The 17,762-nt window shown below is 36.0% G+C and overlaps 4 protein-coding genes and 2 pseudogenes across 11 annotated transcripts; 1 reads left to right on the top strand and 5 right to left on the bottom strand.

Annotated features, from left to right (window-relative positions):
• Positions 1–1,606: 1,606 nt before the first annotated feature.
• LOC124836403 (uncharacterized) lies at positions 1,607–3,428 on the top strand. The gene is made up of 2 exons (XM_047311551.2): positions 1,607–2,264; positions 2,382–3,428. The coding sequence occupies exons 1-2, from the start codon at positions 2,102–2,104 to the stop codon at positions 3,218–3,220; spliced, it is 1,002 nt and encodes a 333-aa protein (XP_047167507.1). The 5' UTR covers positions 1,607–2,101; the 3' UTR covers positions 3,221–3,428.
• Positions 3,429–3,554: 126 nt separating this feature from the next.
• On the bottom strand, positions 3,555–5,557 carry LOC124836401 (F-box/kelch-repeat protein At3g23880-like). The gene is made up of 2 exons (XM_047311550.2): positions 4,269–5,557; positions 3,555–4,026 (listed from the first exon to the last, which is right to left on the bottom strand). Exons 1-2 carry the CDS (start codon positions 5,451–5,453, stop codon positions 3,997–3,999), a joined length of 1,215 nt encoding a protein of 404 aa, XP_047167506.2. The 5' UTR covers positions 5,454–5,557; the 3' UTR covers positions 3,555–3,996.
• A 185-nt stretch (positions 5,558–5,742) lies between these two features.
• Positions 5,743–8,255, bottom strand: LOC124836400 (UDP-glycosyltransferase 73C11 pseudogene; annotated as a pseudogene). 3 transcript variants are annotated; one of them, XR_015785848.1, is made up of 2 exons: positions 8,108–8,255; positions 5,743–7,367 (listed from the first exon to the last, which is right to left on the bottom strand). The product of XR_015785848.1 is annotated as a UDP-glycosyltransferase 73C11 pseudogene, transcript variant X3 (transcript). The 3 variants fall into 3 exon arrangements; XR_015785846.1 differs by having other exon boundaries at positions 8,089–8,237; XR_015785847.1 differs by having other exon boundaries at positions 7,866–8,223.
• A 2,734-nt stretch (positions 8,256–10,989) lies between these two features.
• Positions 10,990–11,841, bottom strand: LOC124836414 (F-box/kelch-repeat protein At3g23880-like). The gene has a single exon (XM_047311569.2). The coding sequence runs from the start codon at positions 11,751–11,753 to the stop codon at positions 11,289–11,291; it is 465 nt and encodes a 154-aa protein (XP_047167525.1). The 5' UTR covers positions 11,754–11,841; the 3' UTR covers positions 10,990–11,288.
• Positions 11,842–12,031: 190 nt separating this feature from the next.
• LOC124836413 (UDP-glycosyltransferase 73C11 pseudogene) lies at positions 12,032–14,523 on the bottom strand (annotated as a pseudogene). 2 transcript variants are annotated; one of them, XR_015785433.1, is made up of 2 exons: positions 14,373–14,523; positions 12,032–13,667 (listed from the first exon to the last, which is right to left on the bottom strand). The product of XR_015785433.1 is annotated as a UDP-glycosyltransferase 73C11 pseudogene, transcript variant X1 (transcript). The 2 variants fall into 2 exon arrangements; XR_015785434.1 differs by lacking the exon at positions 14,373–14,523 and adding an exon at positions 14,132–14,360.
• A 1,123-nt stretch (positions 14,524–15,646) lies between these two features.
• On the bottom strand, positions 15,647–17,488 carry LOC124836412 (F-box/kelch-repeat protein At3g23880-like). 3 transcript variants are annotated; one of them, XM_047311564.2, is made up of 3 exons: positions 17,344–17,482; positions 16,293–17,256; positions 15,647–15,871 (listed from the first exon to the last, which is right to left on the bottom strand). In XM_047311564.2, exons 1-2 carry the CDS (start codon positions 17,421–17,423, stop codon positions 16,311–16,313), a joined length of 1,026 nt encoding a protein of 341 aa, XP_047167520.1. In that variant the 5' UTR covers positions 17,424–17,482; the 3' UTR covers positions 15,647–15,871; positions 16,293–16,310. The 3 variants fall into 3 exon arrangements, with proteins under 3 accessions (XP_047167520.1, XP_087968244.1, XP_047167521.1); XM_088112118.1 differs by having other exon boundaries at positions 16,293–17,237; positions 17,326–17,459; XM_047311565.2 differs by having other exon boundaries at positions 16,293–17,488.
• Between the last annotated feature and the right edge of the window lie 274 nt (positions 17,489–17,762).

Here is a 17,762-nt window from a genome sequence, read left to right on the forward strand (position 1 = left end):
CTTGCTAAAACTTGGTTTCACTTGAATATTTAATAACGTTTGGAGTTAAAACAATTTTTGAAATCTTATAACCTTGCATTTGGACGAAATGTTCGACAAATAATTTTACTTGCTCAAATGATAGAAAAAGTTTCAAATAACTCATTCACACCCTTTAATCTTCTATTAATGAGCAAAGGCAATTTTATAGTGTTCCACTGTAAACAAAATGAACTACTTGACCTGCTTCTACTTTTTATATATACAGTGCTATGGGTGTGCATATCGTGATCACTGTAAATTGAGCTGCCCATACAGTGGAAGTATTCCCCAATTGATCGGAAGCCAAGGAAGTACACTAATTGTGCGATCTTCGGCTTGGTTTGTGTTGTCTCCTATTGTGTCACTAAGATATACTCATTAACACTAATTTTAATGTTTTAAAATATATTAAATAGAAATGAGAGTTTTTCCTAAATTACATTAATAAAACAATCTTTTCTTTATTGGTATGGTATAATTTAGAGTTTACAGTGAGCAATTACTGAGAATCTGTTTTCGAGTTTATATTAAAAAAATTAATTTTATCATACTAGTAAATTTCGACCAGTATGTTACATTTTCAAAGTATATGTGTTTATTTTGACTGTAATAACATGAACATCAAATAAACTGAATAGAAGAACAGAGTGATAAAAAAACCAACCCTTGACTTAGGTTATTTACTCTAGAGTTTTTATTTTTTCAATTTCTGCAAATGAAAACTGGATCAATATGTTGCTGCAGTGTAGAATCAAATGACCTTAATGAGATTCACTTTGTTTAAAGCTTGCCACACTCATTTTTGAAATTGAGCTAGTTTTTAATATGTTAATATGCACAATCTGAAGCGATGGTAAAAATACCATAAAGACTGATGCTGCACATTAATGATTTAATTCACTATTTTGTATTCCCATCTGTTTTCATGTATATATCAAGAATAGACTAGATGAGTATAAGATAGAGATATTTTGATATCAAATAGAGGTTTTAATCATGCTTTTGGATACCTAAAGCAGGAAACAATGTAAATATTTTTTGTATAAATATTTTTTGTATAAAGGTTGCGGCACCCAATTGTTCCAATATATATATATATATATATATATATATATATATATATATATATATATATATATATATATATATATATATATATATATATACTTTGCTGATAAAAAAAAACATATTTACATGGATGTTAACTTTGACACAACACAACCAAAGTTAAAACTAACAGCAAATAAGTGGAAGGTAATTCAAAGGTTTAGTAAAGTTATGCCTATTGATTTATCATATCTAGAACATAAATAATCATAATATTTTGTCCAAAAAAAGATGTACTAACACCATTTTGTTTATACTCGGCTGAAAATATTTTTGTTTTAGCTTTGAACTGTGAGGTGAGAATAAGTGTCATTTCTGCAACAATTTGTTATTTTGTCTCTGTTTTATCATATGCTTATCTCCTAAAAAACATAACCCATCATATTAAAATCCCTAGACCATTTATTATAATAGTAAAATACTCATGCATATCTGCATCACAAGATGCTCACACGTTGCAGCTTGGAATTCATATCCAAACAGGTAATGCTAACACAGTTTATGGTAGCTCTCAATGTGAATCCAGCAGGGTCGTGTCTTGTATATTATGCCCACAGATTCTGTGGCTACTTTCTCTGTCTCGTGAACCAACAGGGACACAACCATACCATTTCTTGTATTCTCATACAGATAAAAAAACAAACATTCAATTAAATAAAACAGTAGCTACGAGCTTCTCTTTATATAACCTTTCCACCCACCAAATTACCTCCTTTAGCTGTTTGGTGATGGGAAAACAAGCCTGCAATTACTGCATTTTAGTTGACAGTTGACTGGCTTCCGCATGATAGACATAAATAGTCTCGTCATCTGTAGGCTATAAAAATTTATTGTACTTGACTCTCTATGTAAAAGACAGCAAGAGGTAACAAAGAAAATATAGTGTGCAAGATATAGCCTTTACTTGGAAGCAGAATAACCCACTATAGCTTTTACTCTTAGACAAGAGTTTCTAAGAGAAGTAAACCCGAGAATGTCTTGGTTTCTTGTAATACTATTTCTCAGTCTCACATTTGGTACAACTCATTCTGAGGCTAGCCATAACAAGAAGCTTCCCTCTGCTGTTGTGGTTGGCACTGTTTACTGTGATACGTGCTTCCAACAGGATTTCTCCATGGGCAACCACTTCATTTCAGGTGCGTTTTCACTGCTTGAGTTAAGGTCCACAGTTTCATATCTTTAACAGTAACGGACAATGTCTAATTTTTTATATTTTTATGCTGTCTTGTGTTTTTCTATACTCTTGATGGCAGGTGCATCAGTTGCTGTAGAATGCAAAGATGGATATGAGACTACAAAGCCAAGGTTCCAGAAAGAAGTGAAGACAGATGAGCATGGGGAGTTCAAGGTAAAGTTACCTTTCTCAGTGAGCAAACATGTGAAGAGCATCAAGGGATGCACTGTGAAATTAATAAATAGCAGTGAGCCTTACTGTGCTGTGGCCTCCGCAGCAACCTCTTCCTCTTTGCGCCTCAAGTCCAGAAAGCAAGGACTACACATATTCTCAGCTGGCTTTTTCTCATTCAAGCCTCTTAAACAGCCAAATCTTTGTAACCAAAAACCAAGCAATCAAAACGCGAAAGGCCTTGATTCTGTGAAAACTATCTTCCCTCCAAAAATAGATCCATCATTTCCTCCTCCACTTCAGGACCCAAAGACACCTGGTGGTCTCCTTCCTCCCATTCCTGGATTACCTGACCTTCCACCATTACTGCCACCACTCCCTCTTTTGCCACCCGTTTTAGGAATATCAGTGTCAATACCAGTTCCTCCAAGAATTACCAATAAGTCCCCTAAGGTTCAACCTTTGGATCAGAAAATAGCTGACCCTAATACCTTCTCATTTCCTCCTAACCCATTGTTTCCACCACCTACTGTACCCAACCCATTTCAGCCACCATCTCTAAATCCTAACCCATTACAGCCACCAGAAACATCACCAATTGTTCCTAACCCATTTCCTTTCCCAACAGTACCAGGCTTAACTCCATCCCCATCACCTCCAGCTTTTCCCTTTCCTTTTCCTCCACTATTCCCTCCACCTAGCAGCCTTGACACATCCTCCACTTTTTCAAAGAATGCTTCTCCTTAACTTAATATTACCACCCATTCATAATTGTATAATAACTCCTTCTAAATGCTGAACTTACTTTCTTTATGGAAATTGTAATATGGTCATGATATGAATAGAAAAATTAACATGGGGATGGGTGTGCGGCCATGTATCGACTACTGCTCAAAAAACTGATACTATGTTTATGTATTACTAGCAATAAATTTAAGGATGTGGTCATTATAGAGATTCAATCTTGCAAATTGTTATTATTTTCTTTAAATCCTTGAGTTGTTGATGGAAACTTCGGATTATGATATACTGCAGCAACTGAGTGAGATGACTTATCTGAAGCCGTAAATGACAACGAATAGATGTCTAAAAGTGCCAATTGATTAAATAAACAAAATCTGTAACTAACATTTGATGGCTTTGAAATAAAAGCCGAGAAGTTTATTGTTAGAAAACAACAACATATAAAGCGAGTATGGCTACGGGGTCATTAATTAGTAAGACTGGTAATGGGGTTGGTAAATCGAGGTAAATAATCAAGTAACTAGGGTTTGGATATAAGATCTACGTAAACGAGCCTTGGAGGAACAAACTGCAAGCAATAATCCCATAAAAGTTTTGCTAACTCCACCTTTGGGACATAGTTAAGGTCTGGTCATACTGCAACTCTACTGAAATCGCCACTAAAATGGACGCTAGTTCTGCACTAGGATAAGATAATTTAATATCATAGATACACATGACATTCTCTTCCAAGTTGCTTTCTGCTGGTAGTGTCACCAATTGAAGGAAGTGACATCGAGCTAACTATATATTCTTGTCAATTTTGCGGCCTGCAGAAAACATTGGCTTATTGTAAATGTTAGATGTTAATTGGACATCCTCTTAAGAATTTTGCAGTAAACAGTAACATGGTTATCAAGACATCAAATATTTTATTTTTATCCATAAATTGAATCCATCACCACCAAATACCATCTATCCATGCATTTAATATTTTAATTTAAAAAATAAAGAAATATGACCCGCAAGATGAACAATAATACAATGGTGAAAGAGATTGAACAGTTCATACCCTAATTTTTCTTATCAGTTGCTGATGGTCATCTTCACTTGTATTCCGAATGACAGTGGGAAGTGACATTAAACTCTCTCTATACCAAGCACACTGTAGATTGAGACAGTAGAACAACTCTTCTTGTACACCATATGCACGATGCTCTAGGAGCTCTCCTTTATCGCTATACTTCTCTAAACTTCTCATATCCGATCCAAAAATTCCACCATCTTTGGTGATGCATATCGGGGAAAAGTCACTAGTAGGTACAACAATGAGCTTAGTCCAAGAAGACTGCACTTTGTATTCTTTCATCACCCATATTTCAGTAGTTCCACTGCCTTCGACCGAGTAACACACAGAGAGACATCCTCCCATTACCCTCAAACCACAAACTCGACATTTTTCCGTAGATAAATGATCCAAGAGAGAAATCTCTGAAAAACTCCTCTGTACCAGATCAAAGGCAAGAATGACAAGAACCTTTTTCTCCTTGGACAAAACCAACCAATGAAGGGTTTCATTGAAGAGTGACCCAGCTCTGAAAGCAAGACAATTGCCAGGATCTGAATATGGAACATTGACAAGGACACTGTTCCAGGAAGCAGTTTTGAAGGAGAAAACGTGGGTTTCAATTTCAGCAGAAAACGATGACGAGAATGGAATAATGGTAATCAAATAGTCATCTTTAGATGGGTCATACCCAAAACCATAGAGGAACTCACGGGTTATGTTATCATATTGAAAGTGTGGTAATTGTTTATGAACACCAATTGAGGGATTCCAGAGAATGAGATCATCGCTCCTCTCGTAGTACAAGAGAACAAACCCTCTGCAGGAGCCCAAAATGTGAGGCTGATTGCGAAAATCATCGAAGTGAAAAAAATCTGGAATGCGAGGGGGAGAAGGAGGGGGAAGAAGGAGATGCACAGCACGAAGCAAACACAGAGTACCCTCTCCGTGATCTATAAACGGTGCGTTTCTGTCAATGGATTGAGCATAAAAATCGTTTGATCTCATAAGGATTCGATGGGTGGGTCTGGCAGCTAGGTCGTAATGGGAAACGCCAAATTGGGTATCGGAAATGAGAGAAAGCCATGACTTGGAAACACACTTGAAACGCAAAAGGGATTTCACCGGCAATAACAGAAGAATTTCTCTGATCAATTCCAGAGGGAGAAGAGGAAGAGTGTGGTTGTTCATGTCTTGCTTTCCTCGGCGCTTTTTCTCTGATGCAATCTCTGTTTCTTTTCCCTTTTTCCTTTACTATTACAATACCTATCATTTATCATTTACACCAATTTCTTTCTCTACATCTTTTCTCACATTCTTTTATAGACATTTCCCAGACAGAAAGTGGTTAAAGACTAACATCATTGTTTTTGTTGCTTTTGGATTCTCTGTTGCTTTTCTGTGATGTATATGCTATAAGTCCAAAATTACATTGATTTTGATATTTAAAACACCAAACACCCAACACATGATTAAGATGGATAACACAACACAACAAACCAGAAAAATATCTTCAGTTGTTTTCTCATGGTTAATACACAAACTTACCAAAAGTATTCCACCTTACAACACAAAGCAAAACAAACAAGGATGAATCCATTTTCGTCTTAGTCTTGGTGTAACCCTTTGACATGCACAATGTGATCAATTAGTAGGGACATGTTGCGGTGAGAAGAGCCACCTTGTTCTATTGCTTTCCTTGCCATATCTGCATACTTTCTAGCCCTTTCCCTTCTCTCTTCTTTTTCTTGGCCTTCACCCATTACGTTCTCAATAGAATCCTTAAGATTTTCCCTAGTCACCTGAACCCGAGACTTATGTTCCTCTCCCAAATGCACAACAGATTCAGCTCCCACACTCACCCCAATCTTCAACACTTCTACGACAAGTTGCTCATTGAGGAACTGTTCAGCAAAAAGAGGAAAAGTTACCAATGGCACGCCAGCACAAATCCCTTCGAGTGTGGAATTCCATCCACAATGTGTCACGAACACTCCTATTGCTCTATGTGATAAGATCAACACTTGTGGCACCCAACCCTTGATCAAAAGCCCTCTCCCTTTCACCCTTTCTTCAAACCCATCTTCCACCAGCCATTTCTCCATCTCCTCTCTTCCATATGCACCTCTAAGCACCCAAATGAATGGCCTTTTAGTCGCTTCCAATCCTATCCCGAGCTCTATCAACTGCTCTGGTGTTGCACGGTTTAGGCTACCAAAGCAGACATAAATCACCGACCTCGGAGACCATGAATCTAGCCACTTCATGTATTCATTCTCATTACTTAAGTCTCTCCTACTTCTTAGAGACTTGTCAATATCATCCCTATTGGACAACGACACAGGGCCAACACACCATACTTTATGACCCGAAAATCTTTTATACTCTTTAACATATTCTGCTTCCAGCTCTTCGAAACTATTAACCACTATCCCATATGATTTTTCTGCAACTTCCAATACTTTCTCGCGTCGAGCATTAAACTCGTGGTCTGTGCCGGGATTGAACATCCCGGGGAGTTGAGATCTTTGCAGTTCAATTCTATGGGGAATTCCGGGGATAATAAATTTCTCTTCAGCTGACACAGCTTCATAGACTTTATCCTTTTGTAAATTGTATTTGCATAGCAGAAAGAAACAACTGGTTCCGTCAAATACTATTATTGGAACATGCAACTTGTTTGCAACTTCAGACACACACATGATATATTGGTCGGCAATTATGCAGCTTGGCAAGGGTTTTTGCTTTTCAAGTAGCTCTTGTAGTGGCTGCTGCAACAAGTCTAAGGCAGTGTTGAAGTTGTTTAGTAGATCCATAGAAGGCAAAGCGTCCGCACTCTCACATCCCTCTGGTAGTCCAGCTTCCGCACATGGAAATTTAACGTTTAGAATTTGAATGGGTGAGCCAGATTGAATCTCTTTGTCTATGCTAGCTTGGAATTGGATGGAATTGAGGGGTGTGGTCACTATGCTCACTTTCACTTGGCGTCGTGCCAACAATTTGGCCATATCTACCATGGGGAGAAGATGACCAGGCGCCATTAAGGGGATGAAAACAAAGTGGAGATGGCTAAGGGCCGTTGAATCCATTGCAGGTTTCTGTGTCCTGAAAATTGATTAGGAAATTCATGTTACTTGTTTAACACCTTAATATGAATAAAATCATGTAGATCAATATAATTAACATTTTAGTTCTCTTAAATAGTCAATAACATTCACACCATTTTCAATCTAAAAGCTTAAGATAATAAATTTGTAAATTTAGTGAAGATGAAACTTAAACATAACTTGGATTCCTGATGTTAAATACAACAACCATAAGAAGGGAGTTCCTCTGAGTTTTGGTTCGACATCTTGATTGTGCTAGTTTAGAAGTTTAATTATTAATATCTAACAAATGATTGTAAAATTACTAATTTTAGGTTAATGACACAAAGTTGATGTGAGGAAAGGATAACACCGACTTCAAACACATTTAGCCTGGCTAAGAAAAGAAAGATGCGTGGTTCAGATAAGAAAAGATAGTCCCTTATAGAGCACAAGATGTCAAGCATATACGTGCGTGGTTAAAAGTGAAATCTATATATAATCCAGTATATGCCACCTGAAAAAGAAAAGTATAGCTTCAAATGTGAGTATCAATTGAACATCGGTCTCTCTTCCAAATTCGAGGCACTAAAAGCTCTAACCCATGTGACACACAGAAACAGACCATAAGCAGCAAATAGCAAGTAAAAAAACACACCACACAGATAATTTATTAGCACGACTTTTCATAAGGAATCTGAAGGTTTCGGTGCAAAGCTGGAGAAGATGATAAGCCTGACCTGTGTGTTGGTAACAAACCTTGTGTGTCTTCTTCGTGAGGCTGATCACTTCTTTAGATCATTACCTATAAAAAACTTCTTTAGGAAAGACAACTTGACCAGTGGTGCTGTCGTGATTGAATTGGAAAACAAGCAGAAAAATATATTGAAGTAAAGACTTCCACGGTACTTTAGATGCTTTTTTCAACATAATATTTTTTAAAAATGCAAATAAAAGGACAAAGAACTCATTCAATAAGAATTTGAGAAAAAGTCTTTACAATTCAAAGAACACGAAAATTATGACTCGAAACACAATTATAAAATAAATTTTAACTATCTAGAACGTTTGTAATTTATTTTAATTTTGTAAGTTACTCGAGTGAATAGTTTTTTCTATTTTAATTTTGTATTATTTAAGTTTTTTTTAAGGTTTCTTAAGTTGTTTAAACATTTGTGTTTATATATAGGGATATCAAATACATTAGTAAACATCTTGGTTGGTCAATATATCAATTTTGAATTCAGTAAGAGAAGACTCTCTTCATTCTTGTCATAGACCTTTATTTCTTATCAAAGATAGATCCCTTTGTGGTGAATTTTCATTGTTTTTATCAATTTATTATATCGTGTTGTCTCCCTACTCTTGTTTTTATTAAAAATGGGAATATTTATGGCGAATCTTCATTGGTTGGTTAGTATATCATTTTTGAATTCAGTAAGAGAGAACTTTCTTGGTTCTTGTCATAGAACTCTTATTCTTATAAAAAATGAACTCCTTTGTGACGAATCTTCATTGATTCATTTATCTGATATATCGTGGTATCTCCCTATTTTTGTTTTTATCAAAGATGAAAATATTTGTGTCAATACCCAAAATTTCATCTATGTAGCTAAATAAGAAAATGAAGATCAAAATTTATTTTAATTTATTTAATTTTAATTTATTTTTTATTTATTTACCTTATTTTTATTAAAAAAGAAAAAAAAGAACATGGTCCAAGTAGGCAAGCATGTTTAGTAAGGTCAACAAGTTTCACGAGTTATTTGATACGTAGACCTATGTCTTTCCTTTTTTAACTTAAGTATAATGTGGTCAGTCGTGAATAGGTTTACACTGCGGTTAATTGGTGTACAAAAAGGGAAATTGCATTTGCTTGGAGTGAGGAGTAGGAAGTAGGGCGGCTAAGTTGCAGGAAGCAATCGAGTGGCAAGATGCAACCACCCTTTGACTTTGGTTTCTTTTTGCATGGCTCGAGAAGGCTGGAAAAATAAAAGGAAAAGGAAGAGATTAAGGAGTAAGAGGGAAACAACATGAAAAAAAGAGCAACTTAAAGAGTAGAGGAGGAAAAAAAAAGGTTCTTTGACTTTGAGTCTTCCATGGTGCCAATACTATTCACAATCATCCATACACACTCACTTAGGGGTCATATACTCTAAAAACACACTTCCGGAGAGCACAAACAACAAAGAGAAATGTTCAATCAAAAGAGACAAAGAAATTAGAAAAAGAAGATAAAAGATATTTGAAGAGAGGAAGTAGCAATTCTTCAAGAAAGGTAAAACCTCTAATTATTTGATAATCTTCTTGACACGTGAGATGAAGTTTGTGATGAACATTGTGATATGTTGTTATGTATTGATGTGGTATTTGGCGAATATCCTTTGTTATAGTTATTGTATGATGGGTTATGTTGTATGTTGTACTCTATGGCCAAACTCTCTCAAGACCGAGCTCCTTAGGTCGTTCTATTTCGAAGGTCAAGTTCCATGTCGTCCACATAGGCTAAACTTCAAGGTTGAGCTCCAAGCTGAGATGGGTTATGTTGTACGTTGTACCATATGGTTAAACTCTCTCAAGACCGAGCTCCTTAGGTCCATTTCTCCCGAAGGCTGAGCTTCATGTCATCCACCCAGACTGAACTTCAAGGCCGAACTCCAAGCTGAGTTGTTCCCCTAACCGAGCTCTGATAAGCCAAGCTATTTTAGGTCATCCAACTCAAGTCGAGCAATTCATGTCGAGCTCCATAGGTCGAGCGCCTAATGCCAAGCTCCATTGAGCTCAGGCTGAGCACACTAAGGTGAGCGCCCAAGGCCGACCTCCAACAAGCTGAGCTCCGGTATGCCAATCTTTACAGGCCAACACCCTAAGGTTGACCTTTATCAGGACGTCCACCTCAAATCGACCTTCTTAGGCCATTCACCTCAAGCCAACCTCTATAGACCGTCCAGTATCTAACATATTGATAAGTCAATAAAGATTCATGACAAAGAAATTAATCTTTAATAAAAATCAAAGTTTTAATCAAAGAACCAAAATAATCCTCCTTTAATGAAAAATCAAATTTTCCTATAATGATCATCCAAGGTGTCTACACCTGTATGTGGTACCTTACATATAGGCACAAATATTTAAATCACCTAAAAAATCATAAAAAAAAATCACAAAGACATCATATCCAAAAATAATTTGAAAATTAAAAATAGAAACAAATTATTTGTTTAACAAAACACATTTATGACCACTTAACATTTTATAAAATAAACAAAATAAAAAAATTATCCAGAAAATTTATAAAATTAATATAAATTACAAACAGTTTCAATTATTTAAAATTTACTTTATAATTACATTTTAAGCCATAATATTCATGTCTTCAACAAATCGTGTTAATAGTAAAACTTATCTTCAAGTTTTTCTTGTATTGAAAATCAAGAGAGGATTTTCTATTATAAAAAAAATCTAAAATAAATCTTTTCATGGAATAAAATTACTTTATCCACCAGTAAAAATTAACTTTGGGGGAACTAATATTAAAAAATTTCAGCAACAAAAAAAGTATTTAATTTTTTTAAAACGGTGCAGCCAAAATTATTTACTACAATTTGTAACCTTAGTGCCCTCATATTCAATACGTAAAATCTCTGGCAAACACTCGAAGGTTTTGAAATAAAATCCAGAAAACATTTTTCTCCTTGGACAAAACCAACCAATGAGGGGTCACATTGAAGAGTAACCCAGCTCTGACAGCAAGGCAATTGCCAGGATCTGAATATGGAACATTGACAAGAACACTGTTCCAGGAAGCAGTTTTGAAGGAGAAAACGTGGGTTTCAATTTCAGCAGAAAACGAAGACGAGAATGAAACAATTGTAATCTAGTAGTCATCTTCAGATGGGTCATACCCAAAACCATAGAGAAACTCACGGGTTATGTTATTCTATTGAAAGTGTGGTAATTGTTTATGAACACCAATTGAGGGATTCCAGAGAATGAGATCATCGCTCCTCTGGTAGTACAAGAGAACAAACCCTCTGCAGGAGCCCAAAATGTGAGGCTGATTGCGAAAATCACCGAAGTGAAAAAAATCTGGAATGCGAGGGGGAGAAGGAGGGGGAAGAAGGAGATGCACAGCACGAAGCAAACACAGAGTACCCTCTCCGTGATCTATAAACGGTGCGTTTCTGTCAATGGATTGAGCATAAAAATCGTTTGATCTCATAAGGATTCGATGGGTGGGTGTGGTAGCTAGGTCGTAATGGGAAACGCCAAATTGGGTATCGGAAATGAGAGAAAGCCATGACTTGGAAACACACTTGAAACGCAAAAGGGATTTCACCGGCAATAACAGAAGAATTTCTCTGATCACTTCCAGAGGGAGAAGAGGAAGAGTGTGGTTGTTCATGTCTTGCTTTCCTCGGCGCTTTTTCTCTGATGCAATCTATGTTTCTTTTCCCTTTTTCCTTTACTATTACAATACCTATCATTTATCATTTACACCAATTTCTTTCTCTACATCTTTTCCCACATTCTTTTATAGACATTTCCCAGACAGAAAGTGGTTAAAGACTAACATCATTGTTTTTGTTGCTTTTGGATTCTCTGTTGCTTTTCTGTGATGTATATGCTAGAAGTCCAAAATTACATTGATTTTGATATTTAAAACACCAAACACCCAACACATGATTAAGATGGATAACACAACACAACAAACCAGAAAAATATCTTCAGTTGTTTTTTCATGGTTAATACACAAACTTACCAGAAGTATTCCACCTTACAACACAAAGCAAAACAAACAAGGATGAATCCATTTTCGTCTTAGTCTTGGTGTAACCCTTTGACATGCACAATGTGATCAATTAGTAGGGACATGTTGCGGTGAGAAGAGCCACCTTGTTCTATTGCTTTCCTTGCCATATCTGCATACTTTCTAGCCCTTTCCCTTCTCTCTTCTTTTTCTTGGCCTTCACCCATTACGTTCTCAATAGAATTCTTAATATTTTCCCTCGTCACCTGAACCCGAGACTTATGTTCCTCTCCCAAATGCACAACAGATTCAGCTCCCACACTCACCCCAATCTTCAACACTTCTACGACAAGTTGCTCATTGAGGAACTGTTCAGCAAAAAGAGGAAAAGTTACCAATGGCACGCCAGCACAAATCCCTTCGAGTGTGGAATTCCATCCACAATGTGTCACGAACACTCCTATTGCTCTATGTGATAAGATCAACACTTGTGGCACCCAACCCTTGATCAAAAGCCCTCTCCCTTTCACCCTTTCTTCAAACCCATCTTCCACCAGCCATTTCTCCATCTCCTCTCTTCCATATGCACCTCTAAGCACCCAAATGAATGGCCTTTTCGTCGCTTCCAATCCTATCCCGAGCTCTATCAACTGCTCTGGTGTTGCACGGTTTAGGCTACCAAAGCAGGCAAAAATCACTGACCTCGGAGACCTTGAATCTAGCCACTTCATGTATTCATTCTCATTACTTAAGTCTCTCCTACTTCTTAGAGACTTGTCAATATCATCCCTATTGGACAACGACACAGGGCCAACACACCATACTTTATGACCCGAAAATCTTTTATACTCTTTAACATATTCTGCTTCCAGCTCTTCGAAACTATTAACCACTATCCCATATGATTTTTCTGCAACTTCCAATACTTTCTCGCGTCGAGCATTCAACTTGGGGTCTGTGCCGGGATTGAACATCCCGGGGAGTTGAGATCTTTGCAGTTCAATTCTATGGGGAATTCCAGGGATAAGAAATTTCTCTTCAGCTGACACAGCTTCATAGACTTTATCCTTTTGTAAATTGTATTTGCATAGCAGAAAGAAACAACTGGTTCCGTCAAATACTATTATTGGAACATGCAACTTGTTTGCAACTTCAGACACACAAAGGATATGTTGGTCGGCAATTATGCAGCTTGGCAAGGGTTTTTGCTTTTCAAGTAGCTCTTGTAGTGGCTGCTGCAACAAGTCTAAGGCAGTGTTGAAGTTGTTTAGTAGATCCATTGAAGGCAAAGCGTCTAGGCTCTCACATCCCTCTGGTAGACCAGCTTCCGCACATGGAAATTGGACATTTAGAATTTGAATGGGTGAGCCAGATTGAATCTCTTTGTCTATGCTAGCTTGGAATTGGATGGAATTGAGGGGTGTGGTCACTATGCTCACTTTCACTTGGCGTTGGGCCAACAATTTGGCCATGTCTACCATGGGGAGAAGATGACCAGGGGCCATTAAGGGGATGAAAACAAAGTGTAGGTGGCTAAGGGCCGTTGAATCCATTGCAGGTTTCTATGTCCTGAAAGTTGATTAGGAAATTCATGTTAATTGTTTAACGCATTAATATGAATCATGAATAAAATCATGGGGATCAATATAATTAACATTTTAGTTCTCCTAAGTAATTAGTAACATTCACACAATTTTCAATCTAAACTTAAACTTAAACTTGGATTTTGTCTAGTAAAGATGAAACTTAAACTTATAATTGGATTCCTGATGTTGAATACAATATCCATAAGAAAAGGGAGTTCCTCTTAGTTTGGTCTGACATCTTGATTGTGCTAGTTTAGAATTTTAATTATAGGTTAATGACACAAATTAAGTTGATGTGAGGAAAGGATAACACCGACTTCAAACACATTTAGCCTGGCTAAGAAAAGAAAAATGCGTGGTTCAGATAAGAAAAGTTAGTCCCTTTAAGCAAGCTTAAAGCACAAGATGGTTGAAAATGAAATCTACATATAATGCACTGCATTCCACCTGAAAAAGAAAAGTATAGCTTCAACTCATATCAGATGTAGCTATAATCAGGGTGTATGTGTGAGGATTAACTGAACATCGGCCTATCTTCCAAATTCGAGGCACTAAATGCTCTCACTCATGTGAAACACAAAAACAGACCTTAAGCAACAAATAGCAAGTAAAAAACACATCAATTAGAGAATTTTTCATAAGGAATTTGAAGGGTTCGTAAAGAGATGGAGAAGATGATAAGCCTGACCTGTGTGTGGGTAACAAACCTTGTCTGTCTTCTTTGTGAGGCTGATCACTTCTTTAGATCATTATTTAAAAAAAAAAAACTTCTTCTTTAGGAGAGACGACATGACCAGTGGTGCTGTCGTGATTGAATTGGAAACAAGCCGAAAAAAACATTGAACTAGAGACTTCCACAGTACATTCGATGCTTTTTTGTTTCATAATATTTGTAAAAGATGCTAACAAAAAGTATAGAGGATTATGAAATTTTTTGTGAAAGAACTCTTGTAATTATGATTTTTATAAAATAAATTTTAAACATTTAGAACTTCTCTAATTTATTTTAATTTTGTAAGTTTATTGAGGGAATGTTGGTTTCTATTTCGTTTTTTTTTAGTTTATTGTCTTTGGACTTTATGTAAGTTTTTTTAAACATTATAAGAGTACCATATATATTTGTAAATATTTGGTTGGTCAATGTATCAATTTTGAATTCAATCAAAAAGAATTTTGATGGTTCTTATTATAGAATTTTTATTTTTATTAAATATGTGTAGTAAATTTTGATTAATTCATCAATTTGCTAGATTGTCTTCTTATTTTGATTTTTATTAAAAATGAAAATATTTTTGACAAAATTTTCATTAATTCGTCACTGTGACATTCGCATATTTATTGTTGTATTCAATAAGAAGATAATTTTCTATCATAAAAAATCTAATATAAATCTTTCCATGGAATAAAATTACTTTATCCACCAGTAAAAATTTAATTTTGAGGAAACTAATATTAAAAAACTTCAGCAATAAAAAATATTTATTTTTTTCAAAACGGTGTAGCCAAAATTATTTACTACAATTTGTAACCTCAGTGCCCTCAGATTCAATACATAAAATCTCTTGCTAACACTTGAAGATTTTGAAATAAAATCCGGAAATTCTTGTCATAAAAAATTGCATCATGTTATACATATGGTGATAGCAAAGGAGCATATTTAGTTTCCTTTAGAGCAAAACTTAAACCAAAATTCAAAATTTTCAGCATACAATTTCTTCTGAGAATGTCAGGGAGGAAAACAGACTGAAAAACTTACCATAATAATAAGATGTTTAAAGTATACGTTACCATAATTTGATAACATACTATGCTTTATACCAAGGTTGGTTGAGGAACTCCACGTTCTGAGGTTATTAATTTGTGAGATTAGAGCTGGGAGATTGTTTGTGAACTTTGTAAAACAGTATAGAAAGAACCAAATAAGTTGGCTTGAATCTGAGAACTATGTAAAAGCGCACAGGAGAAACAAATTGCAAACACCATAGCATTAAGAGCAAAAAAAGATAATCTAAAGATAGTCTGAAACACAAGTAAATTACAAAGTCTGTGATAATCCAACTTTACTGAAATCACCACCACTATTCCTGCATTAAAACTGATTTTAATGTAATATGTAAGGATTCACTTCTAAGTGCTATGTTCCTGCTAGCCGTGTCATCAGTTCAAGGTAGATGTATATTTCATGGCCTGCAGGAAACAAGAATGTGTAAATGTTACGATATTAGCTGGATATTCTCTAAGATTTTAGTAGAAAAACAATGATATAGTAAAATGTCATGCAAAATCCTGATTATCTGTACTCTTAAAAAAGTTGTTTTTCTTACATTTGATTGATTATTAAAGTTTATGAGTAAGAAGGCATCAAATATTTATCTAAGCAAAGTTCATTGAATCCACCACCATCAAACCTCATCTTCCCAAGTATCAGGTCTCATTTAATTTAAAAATCAGTAAAACACTTATCATCAGCTAGGATGGAGATTAGAGATGGTGGAAAATAAGAGAAAAAATCATTTGCCACACAGCATACATTATAGAGTTTGATATTCCATAACCAAGATGAAAAGAAAGAGTATAATGGGGAAAGGAATCGGAGAACAGTGCATACCTTGAATTTTCTTGTCTGTTACTGCTGCTCGTCTTCATTATTTGGAGACAGTAGACTCTCTCTATACACAGCAGACTGTAGATTGAAACAGAACAACTCTCCCCCTCCACCAAAATTGAGAAACTCAAGCAGCTCTCCTTTATGATTACGTTTCTCTAATCTTCCTCCAATGTTTGATCCAAAAATTTCACCATCCTTAGTGGTGCAAATGGGGCAAAAACGGTCGTTGAGAAATTTATAAAAGGGTACGACCACACACATAGTCCAAGATGACTGCACTTTATATTCTTTCATCATCCATATTTCTGCAGTCGTACGGCCTCTGACAGAGCAACACACACTGAGACATTCTCCCATTACCCCAAAACTATAAAGTCTGTATCTTTGTGTAGTGAAATGGTCAAAGAGAGGAATTTCTGATAACCTTTTGTGTATCATATCAAAGGCAATAATCACAGGGAGATCTTCATCCTGTGTCAAAACCAACCAATGAACAGCCCCACCGAACAATACCCCAGCGCTGAATTTGTCTCCCATACACTTGAATGGAAAATAAAAGCTCTTAAATGGAACATACAAAGCAGTTTTAAAAGAGAAAACCAGGATTTCAGCTCTGCGCTCATCACTTTGAGACTCGTCCGTTCCAATAAGAATCAAATAGTAGTTAGTTGTCGATGTATCATACACAAAAGCATGCAGAATTTCATCGGCTAAGTCACATTCAAAGTTTGGGAATCGTTTATGAACACCTATTGTTGGGTTCCAAAGAATGAGATCTCCCTGGTAGTACAAAAGTACCAGTCCTCTGCATGAACCCAGAAGCCCATATTTGTAACGAAAATCATCACTGGGGCGTAAGGGTGGTGGAGGGAGGCAAAGAAAATGCACCGCAATGGATTGCTTGAAAAGGCGTGCGTCTATATCAATGGATTGAACATGAAAATCCTTCGATTTGATAAGAAGTCTATGAGAGGGTGAAGCAGCTAAGTCATAATGGGAAATACCAAATTGAGGAGTGGAAATGAGAGAATACCATGATTTGCACACGCACTTAAAACGCAACACAGATCTCGCTGGCAATCTCAGAAGAATTTCTCTTGTCAACTCCAGAGGGAGACTGTGGTTTTCCATGCTCTTTCTTTCATACACACAACAGATAGAAAACAGTGAGCTTGACTCGTTCACTTGTTTTTGTTTCTGTCTCTTTATTATAAGGTTTAATTGCATCCTTTTCTCCAGTTTGGTTGAATTGTGTCAAATTCATTCTCATTTTTTAAAAAGTTTCATTGTCGTCCTCACGTGGTATAAAAGTGTCAATTGAATCCAAACATAAAAAAAATTTGTGTCAAAGTAGTCATTTTTCCTATATCTCTGTGTCTTCCTTTCATATGTCACTTCTCTGGAGCTATGAAAAGCCTTAAATTGGATAAGGTAAAATGAATATCTGTACTTGATTGTATGAAAGGAAGA

This window comes from Vigna umbellata, chromosome 4 (genome assembly GCF_029865625.1).
Source record: "Vigna umbellata cultivar VRB3 chromosome 4, Vumbellata_1.0, whole genome shotgun sequence".
NCBI lineage: Eukaryota > Viridiplantae > Streptophyta > Magnoliopsida > Fabales > Fabaceae > Vigna > Vigna umbellata.